The sequence below is a fragment of the Hemitrygon akajei genome, chromosome 20 (assembly GCF_048418815.1).
Source record: "Hemitrygon akajei chromosome 20, sHemAka1.3, whole genome shotgun sequence".
In the NCBI taxonomy this organism is placed as follows: domain Eukaryota; kingdom Metazoa; phylum Chordata; class Chondrichthyes; order Myliobatiformes; family Dasyatidae; genus Hemitrygon; species Hemitrygon akajei.
Window position 1 is genome coordinate 21255100 of NC_133143.1, and position 22011 is coordinate 21277110.

The 22011-nt window shown below is 44.5% G+C and overlaps 1 protein-coding gene across 6 annotated transcripts in view; it reads right to left on the reverse strand.

Annotated features, from left to right (window-relative positions):
• LOC140713629 (putative ribosome-binding factor A, mitochondrial) overlaps nt 1-22011 on the reverse strand; it is a 98352-nt gene that overhangs the window by 17017 nt on the left and 59324 nt on the right. For 5 of the 6 annotated variants that reach the window (XM_073023982.1, XM_073023983.1, XM_073023981.1 and 2 more), the window contains 2 exons: nt 6256-6298; nt 567-740 (listed from right to left, as the gene is read on the reverse strand). In XM_073023982.1, coding sequence (XP_072880083.1) covers nt 567-740; nt 6256-6298 — 217 coding nt within the window. Of the gene's footprint in view, nt 1-566; nt 741-6255; nt 6299-6950; nt 7334-22011 lie in introns of those variants that run through there. The other variant, XM_073023985.1, reaches the window with a different exon arrangement.

Below are 22011 nucleotides of genomic sequence, written 5' to 3' on the forward strand. Positions count from 1 at the left end.
GGTTAGAAGATTTAAAAAAAAGGTGATATTAAGAGAGGTATTTGAACTTGGTGGGAAAGTTCAGTCTGAATTGTAGTATAGTACACAAGGAGTAAAAAGTTTTATTCCAAAGGGCTCAGTTAAAAGTTGCATCCAAGGAATTGAGTGCTCATGAGGGAAGGCAATGAGAATTTTTAGACAATCATAAAACCCAGATTTAGGAAAGCCCCTCTTTGGACTATTTAAAAGAAATAGCATGAAAATACAAGGAAACAGATGGAAGTTCCATGAAAGAGTAATGAAATTGAAAATGGTTTCCATCAACACGTTAAAAAGAAACAAATAGCTTGGAAAGATTATTAAGTGTATCTGTGGTTTGCTGCCACAAAACAGTAATACCATTTATGAACAACATTAATACAAAAATATACTGTACATCAATACATGAAGGTACACTGATAAATTTTCACTAAGGTTCTCAGTAAGTTACAAAATACTGCTATTAAAATAATCCGAATTGTTTCTTTTCCCTGCATTATACTTCTGGATAGAACAATGCATTTTCAAGTAAATAAAGATGCTCTTACTTTGGATATCTCGACTTTCTCTTCAAAAACCTCTGGGCTGACTTCAGTACTGTTCAATAGATCTGTAATTGCTTTGTAAAGAATTTTATTAAGAGCTCTCATCCGAAGAGTGTCCTCCTTCTGCATCTTGTGTTGAGGTTTCAATACGTTCTCCAAACTGGAGGGCTTGTAAAGCTACACAAAAGCAGCAAACAGAACAGGGTAATTGTGGAATCTTATTTATGATAGTGATCCAATTTTACACAAATAATACCCAAATGTTTCCAAAATGATTAAATCTAGTCAGTTTGATTTCATCCATGCTCTAATGTCAGTTTAAATGATGTGTAATGTCATGATAGAGGTTAGTAGACCAACCACCCTTCACAGATCTGCACACAATCAAGGCAAACTCTCCTGTGATGCTTGTTATTCATTGTCTTAAAGTCATCCCTTCGCATTTTAAGGAAAATCCTCTAGCCACTATTTTCTCTAAATCCAGGCTAACAACTGTGATCATTATATAGATAAGATGCTTGTTTAATTCACAGCTGCTTTATTAAAGCAGGGAAGTCATATCTAGTAATGCAGAAAACATTATCCTGCTGCTTAAAAAAAACTTTCTTTTAAAAACTTAAAACTTCACATGTTAAGCAAGCAGGGGCTAAAGTCAAAATTTAAAGTATTTGCAAATTTGAATACAGCCAGACATAAGAATTAGTATCCTCTAAACAGACCCATAGATACTGTACAGGAAGGTTTAATTATATGACAAACAGGCTTGATTTCAATGTTCAAGTGAAAACTCCAACTGAGCATAAAGCTGCCATGTTATAAGGATAGCAGATAGTTCTATAAATTTAACAAATGGGTATCATTAACAAGTCACTTGCTCTAACGCCTCAAAAAGTCACTAGAAAGCAACAGCCTAGCCTTTAAAGCTAGAGTGCAAAATATTTATTTATTGAGATACAGCGCAGAATAGCCCCTTCTGTTCCTTCGAGCTGTGCTGCCTAGCATCCCACCTATTTAACCCTAGCCTAATCATGGGACGATTTACAATGCCCAATTAACCTCCCAACCAGTATGTCTTTGGACTGTGGGAGGAAACTGGATTACCCAGCAGAAACCCACACAGCTATGGGGATAATGTACACACTCCTTACAGACAGGAGCAGGAATTGAACCCAGATCACTGGTACTGTAAAGCATTGTGCTAACCACCACACTACCATGCTGGAATGGCATCCGTTAGTCTTGCGAGTCCATGGATCTGCGCCTAGAAAGTTTTGCTTCAGTCTCCCCAGGGTGCAGGCCTGGGCAGGGTTGTATGGAAGACCAGCAGTTGCCCAAGCAGCAAGTCTCCCCTCTCCACGCCACACCAAGGGAAGGGCAGGGGTGATACAACTTGGCACCAGTGACATCGCAGGAGTTGCCAGAGCGAGGTTGAAAGGGTCGGACTGCCTTAGGGACTCCAGCTCCGGATTTATCCTCAGGGTTTACTCCCGAAGCCTTTCCCATAAGTGGGTATGGTCACAAGGCAGCAGAGGTTTGAAACCAGAGTTTTCCCTCTCTTAGATGGACTGCCATGCATAGCTCCCAGAAATTCAAGAAAATAGCCATTGGTTCAATATGGGAAATCCAATGAAAACCCTTTCTTTCCATATTTCCATAATTGGCCCTGCACCTCCCACAAAATGAGCATGTTATATAAATATATACGAACATACATACATACATAAAAAGAAATGGGTATTTTCTAGCTCTGGCCCTGTTATTTCCATTTGCTTACTATCAAACAAGTATTTAATTAAATTTGTTTTATTTTCCCAAACTGTATGCTTATTTCAAAAGCATATTCCAAATGAACTAGATATATTCATTTTCTCAATTGCAAGGCCCTAAATCTGTACATCCCTACCAAGGAACTTCGATGATAAATGAAGGTTGGCCAGAACAGTTATTTCGATTTCTTTATCTGGGCTCCAATATCACCCATTGACAAGTCAGGAACAAAATTTGGCATAATACATTATGTAAATGCCAATAGCAACTACATTAGTATTCAGTTTAAATAAGAAATAAAACTAAACAAACTAAAACCTTGTTTTTCTAATAACTAGTAACAAATACTTCTGGGATGATTTAAGCTAACTTGGTAAAGGAAGTGACAATGGTACAAACCATTATAGAAGGTATACAAGGTGTATGGAGGACCAGCGACAAGAACAAATAAAATAAAATGAATCAAACAAGGAGTTAATGTAAAGCAGAACAGATCATATACATAAATCAAAAAGATCACAGCAAATTAGATTGGAGAACTACTATGTAAGTAGCCTGAAGAAATATGGTGGTAATAACAATGAAAAGATGATAATCATGGCCAATGGATTCAGAAAAGACAGGGCAGGAGAAAGATGACAGGCAGAGAATTTGAATCAAACATAGTATGGTACCAGAGATTATTTTAAAAACAATCCTTTTGCTTAAAATTAAGCAATAGGGATATTAGTTGTAGAATATAATAAAAGGAAAGAAACAAAAAAGCTAATTTACAGAATACAGAAAGCTGTATGGGAACCTCCGGCCCTTACCTTGTCCTCTCACCCCACCCACAACCAGCCACATCTGGCCAAGGTGTCTGGCGGCAGGCTGGAGTTCGGGCCCGGAGGCTGTCTAATGAGGCAATGAAGCCCTCAAAACTGCTTCAGCACCTTGAGTCCAAGCACCCTGCACTTAAAGACAAACCTGTTGAGTTTTTTGAGTGGAAAAAATGTGAGCAAGTGGGACAGAAGCAAGTGCTGATAGCCAAGTCAACTAAATTGCAAAATAGACTGGACATAAGGAACTTCCTTTGAGTATCTCTGTATTCCGGTCGTGATTAACACCCACCGTCGGCCGGTCCGCAAGAATATTGTCAATATTAAACCGGTCGGCAGTGCAAAAAAGGTTGGTGACCCCTGATGTAATTCATCGTCAACACCTTGCAACAACTTTTTTCAAGCAACATTTCTTGTAATATCAACAAAACTAAAGCTCATCCATTGAATAGTAGAATATTTTGCTAGTTATGCCAAGTTTTATTATGTCTAATCCAATTTATGCCAAGCTGGATTAGACATTGGCTCAATGGAAGAAGCCAGAGAGTGGTAGTGGAGGATTGCTACTCTGAGTGGAGGCCTGTGACTAGTGGTGTGCCACAGGGATCAGTGCTGGGTCCATTGTTATTTGTCATCTATATCAATGATCTGGATGATAATGTGGCAAATTGAATCAGCAAATTTGCTGATGATACAAAGACTGGAGGTGTAGTGGACAGGGAGGAAGGTTTTCAAAGCTTGCAGAGGGATTTGGACCAGTTGGAGGAATGGGCAGAAAAATGGCAGATGGAGTTTAATGCTTACAAGTGTGAGGTATTGCACTTCGTAAGGTCAAACTAAGGTAGAACATAAAAGGTAAATGATAGGACACTGAAGAGTGCAGTAGAACAGAAGGATCTGGGAGTATAGATACATAATTCCCTAAAAGTGGCTTCACAAGTGGATAGGGTTGTAAAGAAAGCTTTTGGTACATTGGCCTTTATAAATCAAAGTATGGAGTATAAGAGTTGGAATGTAATGGTAAGGTTGTATAAGACATTGGTGAGACCGAATTTGGAGTATTGTGTGCAGTTTTGGTCACCTAATTACAGGAAGGATATTAATAAGGTTGAAAGAATTCAGAGAAGGTTTACAAGGATGTTGCCGGGACTTGAGAAACTGAGTTACAGAGAAAGGTTGAATAGGTTAGGACTTTATTCCCTGCAGCGTAGGAGAATGAGGGATGATTTGATAGAGGTGTATAAAATTATGATGGGTATAGATAGAGTGAATGCAAGCAGGCTTTTTCCACTGAGGCCAGGGGAGGCAAAAACCAGAGGTCATGGGTTAAGGGTGAAGGGGGATAAGTTTAAAGGGAACATTTGGGGGGGGCTTCTTCACACAGAGAGTGGTGGAAGTGTGGAATGAGCTGCCAGATGAAGTGGTGAATGCGGGCTCACTTTTGACATTTGAGAAAAACTTGGACAGGTAAATGGATGAGAGGGGTTTGGAGGGATATGGCCTGTTTCTGTGCTGTAATGTTCTATGGTTCTATGTTCTAAGTTAATGACAAAGAGCTTAAATGCTTGCTTCTTCACACAGAAGTACATTGTCTGTCAAAAGGCTGCTGCTTAAAATGTTTCTTTGATCTCTGACACTGGTTGAATTTTTGCTCAAAGTCAATAAGAGCTTGGGAAACAAGATTGAACTTCTACGTGATGATGTGGAGACCTAGCCAATCTGTAGGACAAAACAAGCATCCTAAATATAAAACTGAAGGGCGAGAATGTCAATTTAATCCAGACAAAACGTGCAGTGTCCACTTTCATTAGAAAATTGGAAATATATAAACAAAACATTGGGAGAAAAAGAAGTTTTCACAGTTACCCTGCATAGAAAGTATGACACTCTTTCTCAGATGGTGATCTGCAAGAGTACTGCTTACACCTGCAGTCACTGAAGAAGGATTTTCAGAATCGATATAAGGATTTGAACAATCTGGAAATTCCGGATTGAGTAATTAACCCATTTCTTTGTAAGGTGGCAGAACAGGAAGAGAGCTTGCAAGAAGAAATTACCAAAATTCAGAATGATAAAGAAGCAAAAATGCTTTTCAAAAATGTCAGCTTTTGTGCCATGTGGCTAAACTGTCATACAGTTTCTTGGTCTTTGGAGAAGAGCCAAAGACTCTTCATTGCATTTCCACCCTTCTACCTTGTTGAAAGGCACTTCAGTGCAGAGAACCACATACTCACAAAAAAAAGAAACTGTTTGGACATTGTTATGCAAGGGGACTTAAGGCTTTTGCTGTCACAACTTAAACCAGATATTTCAACTCTTGTTAAAAACCATCAAGCTCTAAGATCACACTGATATCACAGCTGCTGTACTGCGCACATGTACTGTGTAAGCCAGGTTTAAAGACAAATAAAAAATTTAAAGCAGATTCGTTTTTCTCATGTTATTATATTTTTACACCATGGGGGTGCCAAAAAGTATATTGTGCCTAAGAAGGCAATTGACAAGTATGAAGATACTCTAGGTGAGCATTGGACTAAAAAAGGTTGGGAACCACTGATTTAGGGTGACCTGATCAGCAAGCTGATTAACAGAGAGTAAATAAGCCATTTCAAGAAAGAACATTTTTATGGACAACACTACACTGACAACACATGGATGAAAGAAAAATTGAGGGTTTTGTGGGAGGGAAGGGTTAGATTGATCTTAGAGTAGGTTAAAGGGTCTGTACTGTTCTATGTTCTAATTAGTAAGACCCAATGCCAAAATGAAATTCAGATTGTTAAATTAATTTTTCCAATTATACAGGTAATTTCATATGCATCTCAAAATATCTTTTATAGAGAACTGATGTTCAAGCCATAGAATGTATTTTTTCCATTGGTGACTAACAAAAAGAACTCTAATAATGTTGTCAATCAGCTACTGTTGAAATTCAAATGACAGGCTTCCTTCCAAGATTTTGCCATGACTTAGAACAAATCAACAATTCAACTTATCAAGGTTCTTCACTGCTACATTCATTTTAATACACAAGCTAACAAGTTTTGAGCCCAAACTATTTATTTTGGTAAGAAGCAACACCAGCTATTTACTAAACCTGTTCTTACCAGTTGTGATCCCAGCGTAGGGCTTTCATACCAAAACTTCTTCCTGCATGGAAACAAAATAAAAACAGGACTAACAATTTTTTTCCTGCAGTTTCAGGCTGTGGTTACACCAACCAGTTCGTGCTAGAAAAATCCCAAGTCCTCTCCACTCTCGTTCCCCTCTCTATTACAAATGACAATCATGCCATTGAACTGGTTCACAAACATGTATATCAAGGCTCCAGGGAAAATTCTCAAAGTGTGGATAGAATCATAGGTCCAGAATTGGGCCTTTGACCCATCTAGTCTGTTCTAACCATCATGCGCCCACTTACCCTAATCAATGAGCAACATTCCAACAACTACCCACATATTATATATATCTCACTCACCTGCATAATAAAGCATTAGTGTGCAGCATAATAGCAAAATATCTACAATTAAAATACATATAAACACAGGTGCGACCATGAGCTCAGATCAAGATTGATGTAACTGGCACCCATGTAAAACGTGGTTAAGTTTCTAATAAGTTAGGTTTGTCCTGGTCTTGTAATGTACTATTGCAAAAAGAAAACATGGGATTTATATGTTGTGTATGTATGCCTGTGACAATAGTACACGAGTTTTGGAGTCACCCTGCTTATTTACAAACACTCTGCAATGGCCGTCTTGGTGGCTAATAATATCTTAGGTACAGTACCTAGAAGACTTACTTTGCCTTGGACAGAAATTTCTTGAGGGGACTTCTCTTCGCGAGCGCGCAATCAGTGGTGTGCACACGCATCCTCTGGGTTGCCTGCGCGAGCTGGTCTTTCAGTGGGGCCCGGGACGCGAGCGGCGCGCACACACGCAGCGCGCCCCCCAAGCCGGCTGCGGCTAAAGCCTTCATCGAGTCGCAAGGGCCACAGTCTGGGACCGGCGGAGGAAAACCGCAGAGCGAGCTGCCGGCCGCGCGTCCACAGTTGTTTCAGCAGACGGACGGGAGGAGGTGATACGGAATGAAGGAGTTGAAAGAAACAGAAACAGCCGCGTAGACCCACCCGGCCTCCAAGACGGGCACTGCCATTTGACAGAACTGCGCATGCGCTCTCACCTCAGCGTGCGTGACGTTAACATAGATCAAAACCAGCATGGTCCACGTTGAGTTCAGACCCATGCTGGGAAGCGTGGACGCTGCTGGATGATGGAAAGTGAAAATGCAGACTGATCCTTGCTTCTGGCAGGTCAGCACAATTGTGGTATGGTTTCAATGCAAATAGGCCTCTGCATTTTTAAGGCAATTAAATCACAAACAAGAGAACGTCTGCAGATGCTGGAAATCCGAGCACACACATAAAATGCTGGCAAACTCAGCAGGCCAGGCAGCATCAATGGAAAAAAGTACAGTCGACATTTCGGGTTGAAACCCCTCGGCAGGAGAAAAGAAAAGAACAATTTAATGATCACAGAAAACGCTGAGTTAACCTCAAATATAAAACTCTCGAGCACTATATCTGCAATCTTGTCCTAGCTCGAAAACAACTCCACCATAAAAGCAACAGTATCTTGACTATTATAATGTTTTCTAATTAACAATCTACTACATTACAAACAAAATGTTCAAAAGATTTAGGCGCCATCTATGAAATGGTTAAGGGTAACACGTAAAACACGCTGGAGGAACTCAGCAGGTCGGGCAGCATCAGTGGAAATGAGCAGTCAACATTTCGGGCCGAGACCCTTCGCCAGGACTGAAGAGGGAGGGGGCAGGGGCCCTATCATCTGTAAATGTTGGATCTGTCCTCACTAGGGAAGACACAAACAATCTCCCAGATGTAATAGTGGCCAGAGGACCTGGGTAACGGAGGAACTGAAGCAAAATTCACATTAGGCAGAAAATGGTGTTGGGTAGACTGATGAGACTGAAGGCTGATAAATCCCCAGGGCCTGATGGTCTGCATCCCAGGGTACTTAAGGAGGTGGCTCTAGAAATTGTGGACACATTGGTAATCATTTTCCAATGTTCTATAGATTCAGGATTAGGTCCTGAGGATTGGAGGGTAGCTAATGTTACCCCACTTTTTAAGAAAGGAGGGAGAGAGAAAACAGGGAATTATAGACCAGTTAGCCTGACATCAGTGGTGGGGAAGATGCTGGAGTCAATTATAAAAGATGAAATAGCAGCACATTTGGCTAGCAGTAACAGGATCAGTCCAAGTCAGCATGGATTTACGAAGGGGAAATCATGCTTGACTAATCTGGAATTTTTTGAGGATGTAACTATGAAAATGTACAAGGGAGAGCCAGTGATTGTAGTGTACCTGGACTTTCAGAAAGCCTTTGATAATGTCCCACATGGGAGATTAGTGGGCAAAATTAGAGCACATGGTATTGGGGGTAGGGTACTGACATGGATAGAAAATTGGTTGGCAGACAGGAAACAAAGAGTAGGGATTAATGGGCCCCCTTTCAGAATTGCAGACAGTGACTAGTGGGGTACCATAAGGGTTGGTGATGGGACCATAACTATTTACAATATACATTAATGATTTAGATGAAGAGATTAAAAATAACATTAACAAATTTGCAGATGACACAAAGCTGGGTGGCAGTGTGAAATGTGAGGAGGATGTTATGAGAAAGCCAGGTGACTTGGACAGGTTGGGTGACTGGGCAGATGCATGGCAGATGCAGTTTAATGTTGATAAATGTGAGGTTATCCACTTTGGTGGCAAGAACAGGAAGGCAGATTACTATCTGAATGGTGTCAATTTCAGAAAGGGGGAAGTACAATGAGATCTAGGTGTCCTTGTTCATCAGTCACTGAAAGTAAGCATGCAGGTACTTTCTACTTTAGAAGAAAGCTAATGGCACGTGAGCCTTCATAACAAGGGGAGTTGAGTATAGGAGCAAAGAGATCCTTCTGCAGTTGTACAGGACCCTGGTGAGACCACACCTAGAGTATTGTGTGCAGTTTTGGTCTCCGAATTTAAGGAAGGACATTCTTGCTATTGAGGGAGTGTAGTTTAGGTTCACGAGGTTACTTCCCGGGATGGCAGGACTGTCATATGTTGAAAGATTGGAGCGACTGGGCTTGTATACACTGTAATTTAGAAGGATGAGAGGGGATCTGATTGAAACATGTAAGATTATGAAGGGTTGGACATGCTAGAGGCAGCAAACATGTTCCTAACGTTGGGAGAGTCCAGAACCAGAGGCCACAGCTTAAGAATAAGGGGTAGGCCATTTAGATTGGAGTTAAGGAAAAACTTTTTCATCCAGAGAGTTGTGGATCTGTGGAATGCTCTGACTCAGACGGCAGTGGAGGCCAATTCTCTGGATGCTTACAAGAAAGAGTTAGATAGAGCTCTTAAAGATAACGGAGTCAAAGGATATGGGGAGAAGGCAGGAACGGGGTACTGATTGTGGATGATCAGCCATGATCACAGTGAATGGCAGTGCTGGCTCGAAGGGCCAAATGGCCTACTCCTGCACCTATTGTCTATTGTCTATATAAAGAAGGTGGGGGGAGGGTGGGAAGGAGAAGGCTGGTAGGTGCCAGGTGAAAAACCAGTAAGAGGAAAGATCAAGGGGTGGGGAGGGGAAGCAGGGAGGGGATAGGCAGGAAAGGTGAAGAAGGAATGTAAGGAGAAAGCACTATGGGTAGTAGAAGGTGGAATCATGAGGGAGGTGATAGGCAGCTGGAGGAGGAGGCAGAGTGAAACTGGGATGTGGGAAGGGAGGGGGAGGGAATTACCAGAAGTTGGAGAATTCAATGTTCATGCCAAGGGGCTGGAGACTACCCAGACGGTAGATGAGGTGTTGTTCCTCCAACCTGAGTTTGGCCTCATCATGGCAGTAGAGGAGGCCGTGTATGGACATATCTGAATGGGAATGTGAAGCAGAGTTAAAGTGAGTGGCAACCGGGAGAGCCTGTCTGTTGTGGCAGATGGAGCGGAGGTGCTCGACGAAGTGGTCCCCCAATCTGCGTTGGGTCTCACCGATGTAGAGGAGGCCACACCGGGAGCACCGGATGCAATAGGTTACCCCAACAGACTCACAAGTGAAGTGTTGCCTCACCTGGAAGGACTGATTGGGGCCCTGAATGGTGATAAGAGAGGAGGTGTAGGGACAGGTGTAGCACTTACGCTTGCAGGGGTAAGTGCCAGGTGGGAGATCCGTGGGGAGGGACGTATGGACTAGGGAGTCGCAGAGGGAAAGGTCCCTGCGGAAAGCGGAGAGGGGTAGAGAGCGAAAGATGTGCTTAGTGGTGGGGTCCTGTTGAAGGTGGTGGAAGTTGCGGAGGATAATGTGCTGAATCTGGAGGCTGGTGGGGTGGTAGGTGAAGACAAGGGGGACACAGTCCCTGCTGTGATGACGGGAGGATGGGGTGAGGGCCGAAGTGCAGGAAATGAAGGAGATGCAGGTGAGGGCATCATTGATGACGGCAGAAGGGAAACCACAATCCTTAAAGAAAGAGGATATTTGAGATGTCCTGGAACGACAAGCCTCATCCCAATAGACCTATAGTTTCTGCCTGCCCCTGCCCCACCGAATTTATATCTGCCTACCTGGATTCCATTTTGTCACCCATAGTTCAGTCCCTCCCTACCTACATCCGGGATACATCCCATGCCCTCCACCTCTTCAATAACTTTCATTCCCTGGTCCCGACCGCTTCATTTTCATTATGGATGTCCAATCCTTATACACTTCCATTCCCCATCAAGAAGGGCTCAAAGCCCTCCGCTACTTTCTGGACAATAGACCTCATCAGTTCCCCACTACCACCACACTCCTCCGGTTGGCGGAACTGGTACTCACACTTAATAACTTCTCTTTTGGCTCTTCCCACTTTCTTCAGACCAAGGGTGTAGCTATGGGCACTCGCAAGGGCCCCAGCTATGCCTGCCTCTTCGTGGGTTATGTGGAACAGTCTATGCTCCAAATCTATACTGGTACTGCTCCCCAACTTTTCCTTCGATATATTGATGACTACATTGGTGCTGCTTCCTGCACCCATGCTGAGCTCGTCAATTTCATCGACTTTGCCTCTAACTTTCACCCAGCCCTCAAATTCACTTGGTCCATCTCGGACATTTCTCTCCCCTTTCTCGATCTCTCGGTCTCCATCTCTGTAGATAGACTGTCCACTGACATCTTCTAAAAACCCATTGACTCCCATAACTATCTCGACTATACCTCTTCCCACCTGCCAAATGCAAAACTTCTATTCCCTATTCCCAGTTTCTCCATCTCCGTTGCATCTGCTCCCAGGCTGCGGCTTTCCGTTCCAGGACATCACAAGTGTCCTCTTTCTTTAAGGATCGTGGTTTCCCTTCTGCCGTCATCAATGATGCCCTCACCTGCATCTCCTCCATTTCCTGCACTTCAGCCCTCACCTCATCCTCCCATCACCACAACAGGGACCGTGTTCCCCTTGTCCGCACCTATCACCCCACCAGTCTCCGGATCCAGCATATTATCCTCTGCAACTTCCGCCACCTTCAACAGGACCCCACCACTGAGCTTGTCTTTCCCTCTCTACCCCTCTCCACTTTCTGCAGGGATCTTTCCCTCCACACATCCCTCCCCACAGATCTCCCACCTGGCACTTATACCTGCAAGCGTAAGTGCTACACCTGTCCCTACACCTCCTCCCTTACCACCATTCAGGGCCCCAATCAGTCCTTCCAGGTGAGGCAACACTTCACTTGTGAGTCTGTTGGGGTCATCTATTGCATCCGGTGCTCCCAATGTGGCCTCCTCTACATCAGCGAGACCCGATGCAGATTGGGGGACCACTTCGTCGAGCACCTCCGCTCTGTCCACCACAACAGACAGGATCTCCTGGTTGCCACCCACTTCAACTCTGCTTCACATTCCCATTCGGCTATGTCCATACATGGCCTCCTCTACTGCCATGATGAGGCCAAACTCAAGTTGGAGGAGCAACACCTCATATACCATCTGGGTAGTCTCCAGCCCCTTGACATGAACATTGAATTCTCCAACTTCTGGTAATTCCCTCCCCCTCCCTTCCCCCATCCCAGTTTCACTCTGCCTCCTCCTCCAGCTGCCTATCACCTCCCTCGTGGTTCCACCTCCTTCTACTGCCCATAGAGCTTTCCCCTTACATTCCTTCTTCACCTCTCCTGCCTATCCCCTCTCTGCTTCCCTTCCCCCACCCCTTGATCTTTCCCTTTACTGGTTTTTCACCTGGCACCTACCAGCCTTCTCCTTCCCACCCTCCCCCCACCATCTTTATAGGGCCCCTGCCCCCTCCCTCTTCAGTCCTGACGAAGGGTCTCGGCCCGAAACGTTGACTGTTCGTTTCCATGGATGCTGCCCAACCTGCTGAGTTCCTCCAGTGTGTTTTACATGTTGCTTTGACCACAGCATCTGCAGTGTATTTTGTGTTTAAATGGTTAAGGGTCTTTGACCTGAAATAATTGCTCTGTTTATTTCTTCCCACAGATGCCACATTACTTGCTATTTTTGGCAATTAAACTAACAACATCAGCAGTTCTCTTTTTCCAGTTATCGTTGCAGATCTGAGATCCTTTGTCAGAACCGCCAAGACACACTACATCTTCTGTTTGTGCTAATCCATTGTACGGCATACCATATCACTAGAGCTTGCTTTGCCCAATCTCAGAGGAGTTGAAAATAATTTCATGATGAGAAAGCACAAATGGTCACAGGTTTTGTAACAACTAGAAGGGGAAATCCATCCATTTCTATCAGCTGGTAGCTTCCGGATTTCAGCAGGAATGGTTAAACTAGGACCCCAAAATGACTGTTTGAGGTGCATGTCTGAACGACTGGCGTCCTGTCGCACTCACCTCAATAAAAAGCAAATGCTTTGAAAAGACTGGTCAAGGACTACATCTGCAGCATGCTACCACCCACACTGGACCCCTCTACAATCCGCCTACTGACACAACCAATTTGCAGATGACACAATGGCCACAGCTCTACATACCATCCTTACACATCTGGAGAAGAAGGACGCTTATGTGAGAATGCCGTTCTTGGACTACAGTTCAACATTCAACACCATAATTCCCTCCAGACTTGACAAGAAGCTCTGAAACTTCAGCCTTCACCCTGCCTTGTGTGGCTGGATTCTGGACTTCCTGTCAGATCGTTGGCAGGTGGTAAGAGTGGGGTCCCTCACCTCTGACCCTCAACACAGGAGCCACTCAGGGCTGTGTCCCAAACCCCCTCTTTTACTCTCTATTTCCATGACTCTGTTGCCGCCCACAGCTCCAATCTGCTAATTAAATTTGCTAATGATACTACATTGTTTGGCCTTATCTCAAATAATAACGAGGCAACATACAGAGAAGAAGTCATCACCCTGACGCAGTGATGTCAAGCAAGCAAACTCTCCCCCAATGCTGCAAAAGCAAAAGAGCTGGTTGTGAACTACAGCAGGAATGGAGACAAGCTAACCCTTAATGACAACAATGGATCTGGGGTTGAGATGGTGAACAGCTTTAAGTTCCTTGGCATCCACATCACCAAGGATCTCAAGTAGTCTTACATACCGGCTGTGTGGTGAAATAAAGCACAACAGCGCCTCTTTCACATCAGATGGCATGGGTCCCCAAATCCTAAAGACTTTCTACAGGGGCACAATTGAGAGCATCCTGACTGGCTGCATCACTGCCTGGTATGGCAACTGTACTTCACTCAATCACAGGTCTCTGTAGGGAGTGGTGTGGACAGCCCAGTGTATCTGTAGATGTGAACTTCCCACTATTCAGGACATTTACAGAGACAGAAGTGTAAAATGGACCCGTAGGATCATTGGGGACCCGAGTCATCCCAATCACAAACTATTCCAGCTGCTACCATCCGGGAAATGGTACCACAGCATTAAAGCCAGGACCAACAGGCTCCGGGAGAGCCACTTCCACCAGAACATCAGACTGATTCATTCACATCAATACACTTTTATTTCTATGCTATATTGATTGTCCTGTTGTACATACTATATATTAAAAATTACTGTAACACCCTGGGAAGGGTTTCACTGCTAATGTAATGGTCTTTTCTGTAGCAGCAGTGGTTGGGTTATGGCTAGAGATAACAGGGGCTTTGGAATGAGCGCTGGAATGATGGGAGTGTTTTTTTCTTGTTGTGTGCCTGAGGCCGAGGTGATCTGGGTCTTTTGTTCGGTGGAAGATGAAGAGTGAAGATACCAGAAAGGAGTGGACTTGGAGTGGGGTCGGGAGTCGATGAAGCCTGGGGAATTTGATGGAGGACTGTTGGAAGGGAAACCGTGCACTCCAACTTGTGCGCATTAGATTGTTTCATTAAACTGGGCCCTTTTCTTTTTGTTTTTCTTTACTAACCCTTTAGTCAAAATTAAGAATTAGAAAGGTAAATTTTTAATTGCATATTGGTGTACTGTCTGTTATTTCGTGGTACTGATTTGTAACGGGGGAACACATCACACAGCATCCACACAAACAGGAGGTTGTGCACCTCAGTCTCACATGTTTGGTGGGGCCAGAGATTGTTTACCTCAGACTTACACACCCGGCTGAACCTGAGGGTTACAATTGTGGGGGTATCGTTCGGAACTGATTTCACTTTATGCTATGTGATTGCCCTGAGCATTGAACCAGTGGCCTGTGTGTTTAAGTCTGTGCTAAACTATTGTCCGGTGAAGTGATTACGATACATGGGTATGGTTGCTGCCAGGGTTGAGCAGTGGTGTGCAAACATGGGGTTACTGGTAACGGATGCGTGTGTGTTGAGTGGGGTAGATATTCGTACACCTGATGAATTGTTAATTCGACTTTTAAGTACTGTTAACGCTGTAGGTAAAGTTACGATTGTGGGGCACAGATTTGATAAAGTGGCAGTCACAGACTGTGTTTTAGTTCAGACTAGTGCTGACATAACGGCAGTGGATCTGCCTGGTACAATTGGGGCCCAGGAGAGTGGGTGCCGTGGACTGTCCGCACTTATCAGGAGGAGGAGAGTTTAGGTGAGTGGGCCAAACCGTGTTGAGTATCCCGTAGCTGGGGGAGGAGACTTCAAAGACAGGGTTCTCTCGTGTCTGCTCAGTGAGGGGAAGGAGTGGTCTGATTTGGGATGTCTAATGAGTCCCCGTCCCCCAGTGAAGAGTGAAAATTTTGAGCTGTATTCGCCCTTACCTCTCTGGCGAATAAATGGAAAAATGCCCAGGTTCAAAGTCCCTGCTATGGCAGGCTCCGCCTGTTCTCAGGAACGAAGCCCACCCTTAAAGGGGAAGAGGAGTATGAAACTTGGGCGGAGCAAATCTCTCAGTTGTTAGATGAGTGGCAGTGCTCTGATGACATAAAACAACAGCAACTGACGAAGAGTCTCGGCCCGAAACGTCGACAGCGCTTCTCCCTATAGATGCTGCCTGGCCTGCTGTGTTCCACCGGCATTTTGTGTGTGTTGTTGTAGCAATTGGTTGAAAGTTTAAGTGGGAGGGCTGCTGATGTAGTGAGAGCAGTAAAGACACAGAACCCCCTTGCCACTTCTGCGACTTACATGCAAGCTCTAGAAAAGATGTTTGGTGCAACGGGAAGCCCAGTGGAGCTCAGGACTGGGTTTCAGAACATGTGTCAGGAGAAGGGGAAGAAGCTTTCTGCCTACATCTTTTGCCTAGAGAGGCAGCTAAATTGCTTGCGACACAGGGGGGCTATTCAGGCGGCTGAGGTGGATCAGTTAAGGATGGACCAAATAGCGAAAGGCACCCAGTCCCAGGACCTGATCGCTTGGGGTCTCTGACTGTCTCGTAAGATGCGACCCCTCTCTTGTTTATTGACCTGATCAGTGAAGTACAAGAGGAGGAGGATGATTTGGAGGCGCAGGAGGCCTCCATCAGCAGGGTACAGTTCTCAGTAGTGGTCCTCTGCGGTGGAGTGACCACAGATGCCTGCCCCAGGAAGTGGTAGAGGAGATTGTGGCAGAGTTGAGAAGTTGGATGTCCTGGTTGTTATCGGCAGGGGTTCCCCCCACCCATATGATGTAGCTGATAGGGAGGCAGATCCTCTAAGGGGACGAACTACGTGGAGGGCAGCTAGCGGCTAGTTTTGTCTGTTAAAACAGTGGTGAAGAGGGACACTTCAGGCAAGAAAGTGAACAACGGGAAACCCCTCTAAGAGTGAGCCCCCGGGTACCTAAGCAGAGAGAATCATTGGGAAAACTTAAAGGAGACCCAGTGAGGGGATAGTCTGGCGTATCGGGGGGAACATATTCCCAGCAATTTATCAAGGAACGCCCTAAAGCAATAAACCCTGTTCCTTATCTCCCGTCTAGGTAGCCTCCTACCTGCCGGCATGAACATTCAACTCACAGACCTCTGTTGATACCCCTGCCTCCCCCTTACCCCATCTCTATCTATAATTTTAGTCTGGTTCTCTTTCTCTCTCTTTTCCCCCCTCACTATAATCTCCCCCCCCAGCCCTACCTTTCTTTCTCTTTTATTTCCCATAATTCTCCACCATCCCCCTAGCCCATTTCCCTCCAGCCTATCACTTCCCAGCTCTCTACTTCATCCCTCCCCCCACTTCTTATCCCCCCTCGACCATCCCATGTTACTTCACTCCTGATGAAGGGTTTTAGCCTGAAACGTCGTCACTACCTCCTCCCATAGATGCTGTCTGGCCTGCTGAGTTCTGCCAGCATTTTGTGTTTTTAAACCCTGTTCCTGAAGGCTTAGTGAGGCCTAGCTCCAGTGTATCGCTACAGATAGAGGGTATTTATGCTAGAGCCACACTTGACACAGAGTCACAGGTTACTTTGCTGTATTGTTCATTTTACAACCAGCATTTGACGCACTTACCATTGACACCATTCAGTGCACTAGAGATCTAGAGTCTTAGTGTGGGTGATTATCCGTTTGATGGTTACTTGTCAGTGGCACTGCAGTTTTCGGAGGCAGATGTGGGAGTGGGTGAGGTCCTTAATATAATAGCGCTGGTTTGTCCAGACCCTGTTGAGAGGGGTGGAGTTTCAAACCTGGGGACAAATACTCCTATTGTGAGAGGGCTAATGGGAGCCTGCAAGGACAGAGTGGAGAGAGCTTCCTGAAAACATTGTCTGTTCACCCAGTGTTTCGAGCTGCTTTTGAGGAAGTGCGTGGCTGCATTGGGCCGGATCACAAGTTTAGACGAGGGACTATGTGGTTCACCCAGTCCAAGCCAATCGTGTTACGGCCCAGGGAAGTAGTGAAAGTAATGGGAAACCCCAAATTTCCCGGAATGCCCGAGGACAAGGCCCACTTGGTGGATGCTCCAGAAGACCTCGAAGTGGAGTCAGGAGTGCCCGCTGGGGTACTGGTGAGGTCCGAACTGCAGAAGCCCTCAGTTGTACTAGTGAACGGGATGGCAGTGATTGTCAGGAACTCTACATAGAGGGAGGTCACTTTCAAGCAGGGCGCATCTGTTCCCGGTGATGGTAATGTCTAATGTCCCTGTGAGACAGGATGCAGAGAAACTAACTGAAAAAGGGGGAAAGTTGACTGCTGAGTCATTCAATTTTGGGGACTCCCCGGTACCTGAGGGCTGGAAGAAGAGGTTGGTAGAGATGTTGAAACTGGAAAATATCTTTTCCACTGATGAATTTGATGTGCGTTGTTCCAAGAGCACTCTTCACACTATCCAGGTGACCAAGGACACCCCGTTCCAACACAGGTCGTGGCAACTGCCTTCTGCAGAGTTAGAAGACGTTCTGCAGCATTTGTGTAAGTAGAAGGAAGCTGGGATCATCACTGAGCCCACAAGTCCTGATGCGTCCCCAGTAGTAGCGGCCAGGAAGAAGAATGCGAAGGTACAGATGTGCGTGGACTATAGGACTCTGAACAAGCCTACCGTCCCTGACCAGTATACGGTCCCAAGGATTGAAGACGCGCTGGCCTGTCTGAGTGATGCAAAATGGTCCAGTGTGCTGGATTTGAAGAGTGGATATTACCAGATCCCCATGAGTGAGGCTGACAAACAGAAGATGGCATTTATATGTCCACTGGATTCTTCCGGTTCAAAAGCATGCCCCAGGACATATTGGGAGCCCCTGCAACCCTCTAGCTTGTCAAGGGAAAATGGTGGGGGATAGGAACTTGCTTGTGGTATTGGTGTATCTGGATGACCTCATAGTGTTTGGGTCCACCTTGCAGGAACATGAAGGGAGGCTGCTGAAGGTGCTGGACCACCTGAAAGCAGAAGGGTTAAAACTTACCCTGGACAAGTGCCAGTTCTGCAAGACGTCTGTCGGCTATGTTGGGCACATAGTCTCATGGAATGGAGTAGCTACAGATCCGTCCAAGATCGAGGTGGTGACCACATGGCCAAGGCCCCAGACTCTGAGCACTTTGCACTTGCTCCTTGGATTCTGTGGTTACTATTGGAGGTTCATGAAAGGTTACACAAAAGTGAGTCACCTTTTAAATCAGCTTCTGTGGTTACCCTCCCTTGGGGAAGAAAGGGAGGAGGACAAAAGGAAAAGAGTGTAAAGAGTATCTTAGACCTTCAGAACCTTTAGGACCAAGTTGGGATGCGAAATGTGAAGAGGTCTTTCAGTCGCTGAATGAGATAGATACCCACCCGGGTGCCTGTGATGGCTTTTGCAGATCTCAGATTGCCGTATGTACTGCATATTGATACCAGCAGAGAGAGCTTAAGGGTTGTCCTGTATCAGGATCAGGGCACCAGGTTGAGACCTATTGGGTTTGTCAGCCAGAGTCTGTCGCCCTCTGAGAAAAACTATCCCATGCACAAGTTGGAGTTTCTGGCTTTGAAATGGGCTATGGTGGGTAAGTTGAGTGACTACCTCTATGGTGCTAAATTTGAGGTGAGGACGGACACTGATATCCTGACCTTAGCGAAATTGGATGCCACAGGCCATCGGTGGTTGGTGGCATCGTCTGCCTATGTTTTGAGCCTGAAGTACTGGCCGGGAAGTAGGAACATAGATGCTGAGAGTTGACGAAGCCTGGGGAAATTGATGGAGGACCAGTGGAAGGGAAACTATGAGTTCCAACTTGTTCACATTAGATTGTTTCATTAAAATGGGCCCTTTTCTTTTTTTTTGCTTTACTAACTCTTTAGTCAAATTAAGAATTATAAAGCTAAATCATTTGATTGCATATGGCGTACTGTCTGTAATTCTGTGTTACTGATTTGTAATGGGGGATCATATCACACAGCATCCACACAAACAGGAGGTTGTGCACCTCAGTCTCATATGTTTGGTGGGGCCAGAGATTGTCTTCCCTAGACTTAGGCTGCCGACAGAACCTGAGGGCTACATTACTATAAATTGCACATTGCACATTCAGACAGAAAGATAACATAAAGATTTTTACTCCTCGTGTACATGAAGGACGTAAGAAATTAATTCAATTCAATTCATTGTTCTTCTATTCAATGCTACATTTGAAATAATTTGGAAATGACTGATGATCCTTAAAGAAATGTAATTCATGATAACTAATGCTGAGCAGCTCTGAGAAAGGAAAATTAGTGATACAGATTTCAAGTTAAATTTTTCCTGTCTTTTTTGAGCAATTGGAACATAAGAAATACATAATTGAATGCGTAAGAGAATCAGGAAGCGAATAAGTAAATGTGAAAGAGAATGAGTGAGTGAGTAGGTGCATGAGTAGATGAATGAGTAAGTGAGTAGATGAATAAGTGAATGAGTAAGCCAATTGGCTCTTCAAACCTGCTCTGTCTTTCATCATATGATGGCTAATTTTCTACCTGAACTCCATTTTCCTGCACAGTCTCTGTTTAGATTAATTACCGTAAATAGCCATGAACTTATTGATGTCTGTTTTAGAATCACCACAGATACAAGCTGTTCAGCGCCCAACAGGTTTCCACTGACCACCTACTAGTCATTTACACAAATTCCTTGTACTCTCCCCATGTTATTCCCCACACTCCCCAGATTCTATGAGTTAGCTACTTAGGGCAATTTACTGTGGCCAACATTAATTATGTATCCATAAATAACTTGGATGGTGAATTACAAAGATTTACCACCCGGGTATGAAGAAATTTCTTGACATCTCAGTCCCAAATGGCCCATTCCTTGTTCTGAAACTGTGACACCCAATTCTAGACCATGAGCACACTGCTGAGACCAATAAGAATTTTGTGTACTTCAATGAGATTAACTTTGATTTTATACTTTCTAGAAAGGGATGGTACTCCTTGTATGGGAAATCTGAAACAGTATTTTGAATATACACTGTGCTCCCTAAATGAAGATTGCAACTGCACACAATACTCCAGGTACGGTCTAGATAATTACAACATGGATAACCCCAAAGATATGTGGTTGGTAAATAAATTTATTATTGGAAGTTGCCCCTAATGTGTTTATAATCTGGGGTCAGTTGATGAGAATGTGGGGAGAACATGAGATTAATGTAAATGGGTGGAAACTTTGTGGGTCAAAAGACCCGTTTGTGTGCTGACACCACTATTCATAACGTCCTTATTCCAATGCAGGGTTATTACTGGGATTTGACTGTTGTCAGCCTTTATTGCCCAACAATTGGCCAAGGCATCATGCATTTGGTTCTGCTTCTGCTGTTGTTTTATAGGCCACTTGGTCCCAAAAGATGGAGAAATGCAGAATATTGAGCCAAGTGTCATATAGCTAAGATCAGATTCCAAGTAGAACAAAACAACTTAAAACATAAATCTCATTAGTGGATCATATCGACACGCATATATTCAATATTAATGAATATTCCAATTTTGTCCTAAGATGAAGCCACGCTCAGGGTGGAGGAGCAATGTCTGGGTAGCCTCCAACCTGATGGCATGAATATCGATTTCTCATTCAGGTAAAGATAAATCTTCTCTCCCCCTTCCCTCTTCCTCTGTTGCACATTCTGGTCTTTTACCTCTTCTCACTCACCTTTCACCTTCTCCTAGGTCCCATCTTCCTTCCCTTTTTCCCATCAGATCCCTTCCTCTCCTATCAGATTCCTTATTCCCAGCCCTTTACCAGCCACTTCCCGTCACCTTCCAGCTAGACTTCTACGCCTCCCCTCCCCCCACCCTTTTAGTCTGGCATCTTCTCCTTTCCTTCCCAGTCCTGAAGAAGGGACTCAGCCCGAAATGTCGAATATTTATTCATTTCCATAGATGTTGCCTGACCTGCTGAGTTCCTCCAGCATTTTGTGTGTGTGTGTTGCTTTGGATTTTCTGCAGACTTTCTTGTGTTTACAATATTTATACATTCGTTAATTTGCTGATGGTGATAAAGTTGTATTTTGAGATACAACTTTAACATAGGAACATGAGAAACAGGAGCAAGTGTAGGCTATCTGGCCCACAAGCCCTTTCTACCATTCAATAAGATCATGGCTGATGTGGCCATGGACTCAGCTCCACCCACCTGCCTTTTCCACACAACCTTTGCAAAAATATATCTAACTATGTCATAATTATAAATAATGAGGTAGCCTCTACTGCTTCTCTGAGCAGAGAATTCCGAAGATTTACTATTCTCAAGGAAAAGTAGTTTCTCCTCATCTCCATCCTAAGCCTATTCCTCTGAACCTATGACAACTCAATCTCTCGTCATAGGCTAACACCCTCACCTCTGGAATCAATTTAGAGAACCCTCTCTGCACCATCTCCAAAGCTAGTGCAACTTTCCTCAAGTAGAAGGCCAGAAAATCTGCATGCAGTACTCCAGGTACAACCTCACCAGTACCCTAAACAGTTACAGCATAACCTCCCTTCTCTTAACTTCTATCACTCTAGCAATAAAGGGGAACATTCCATT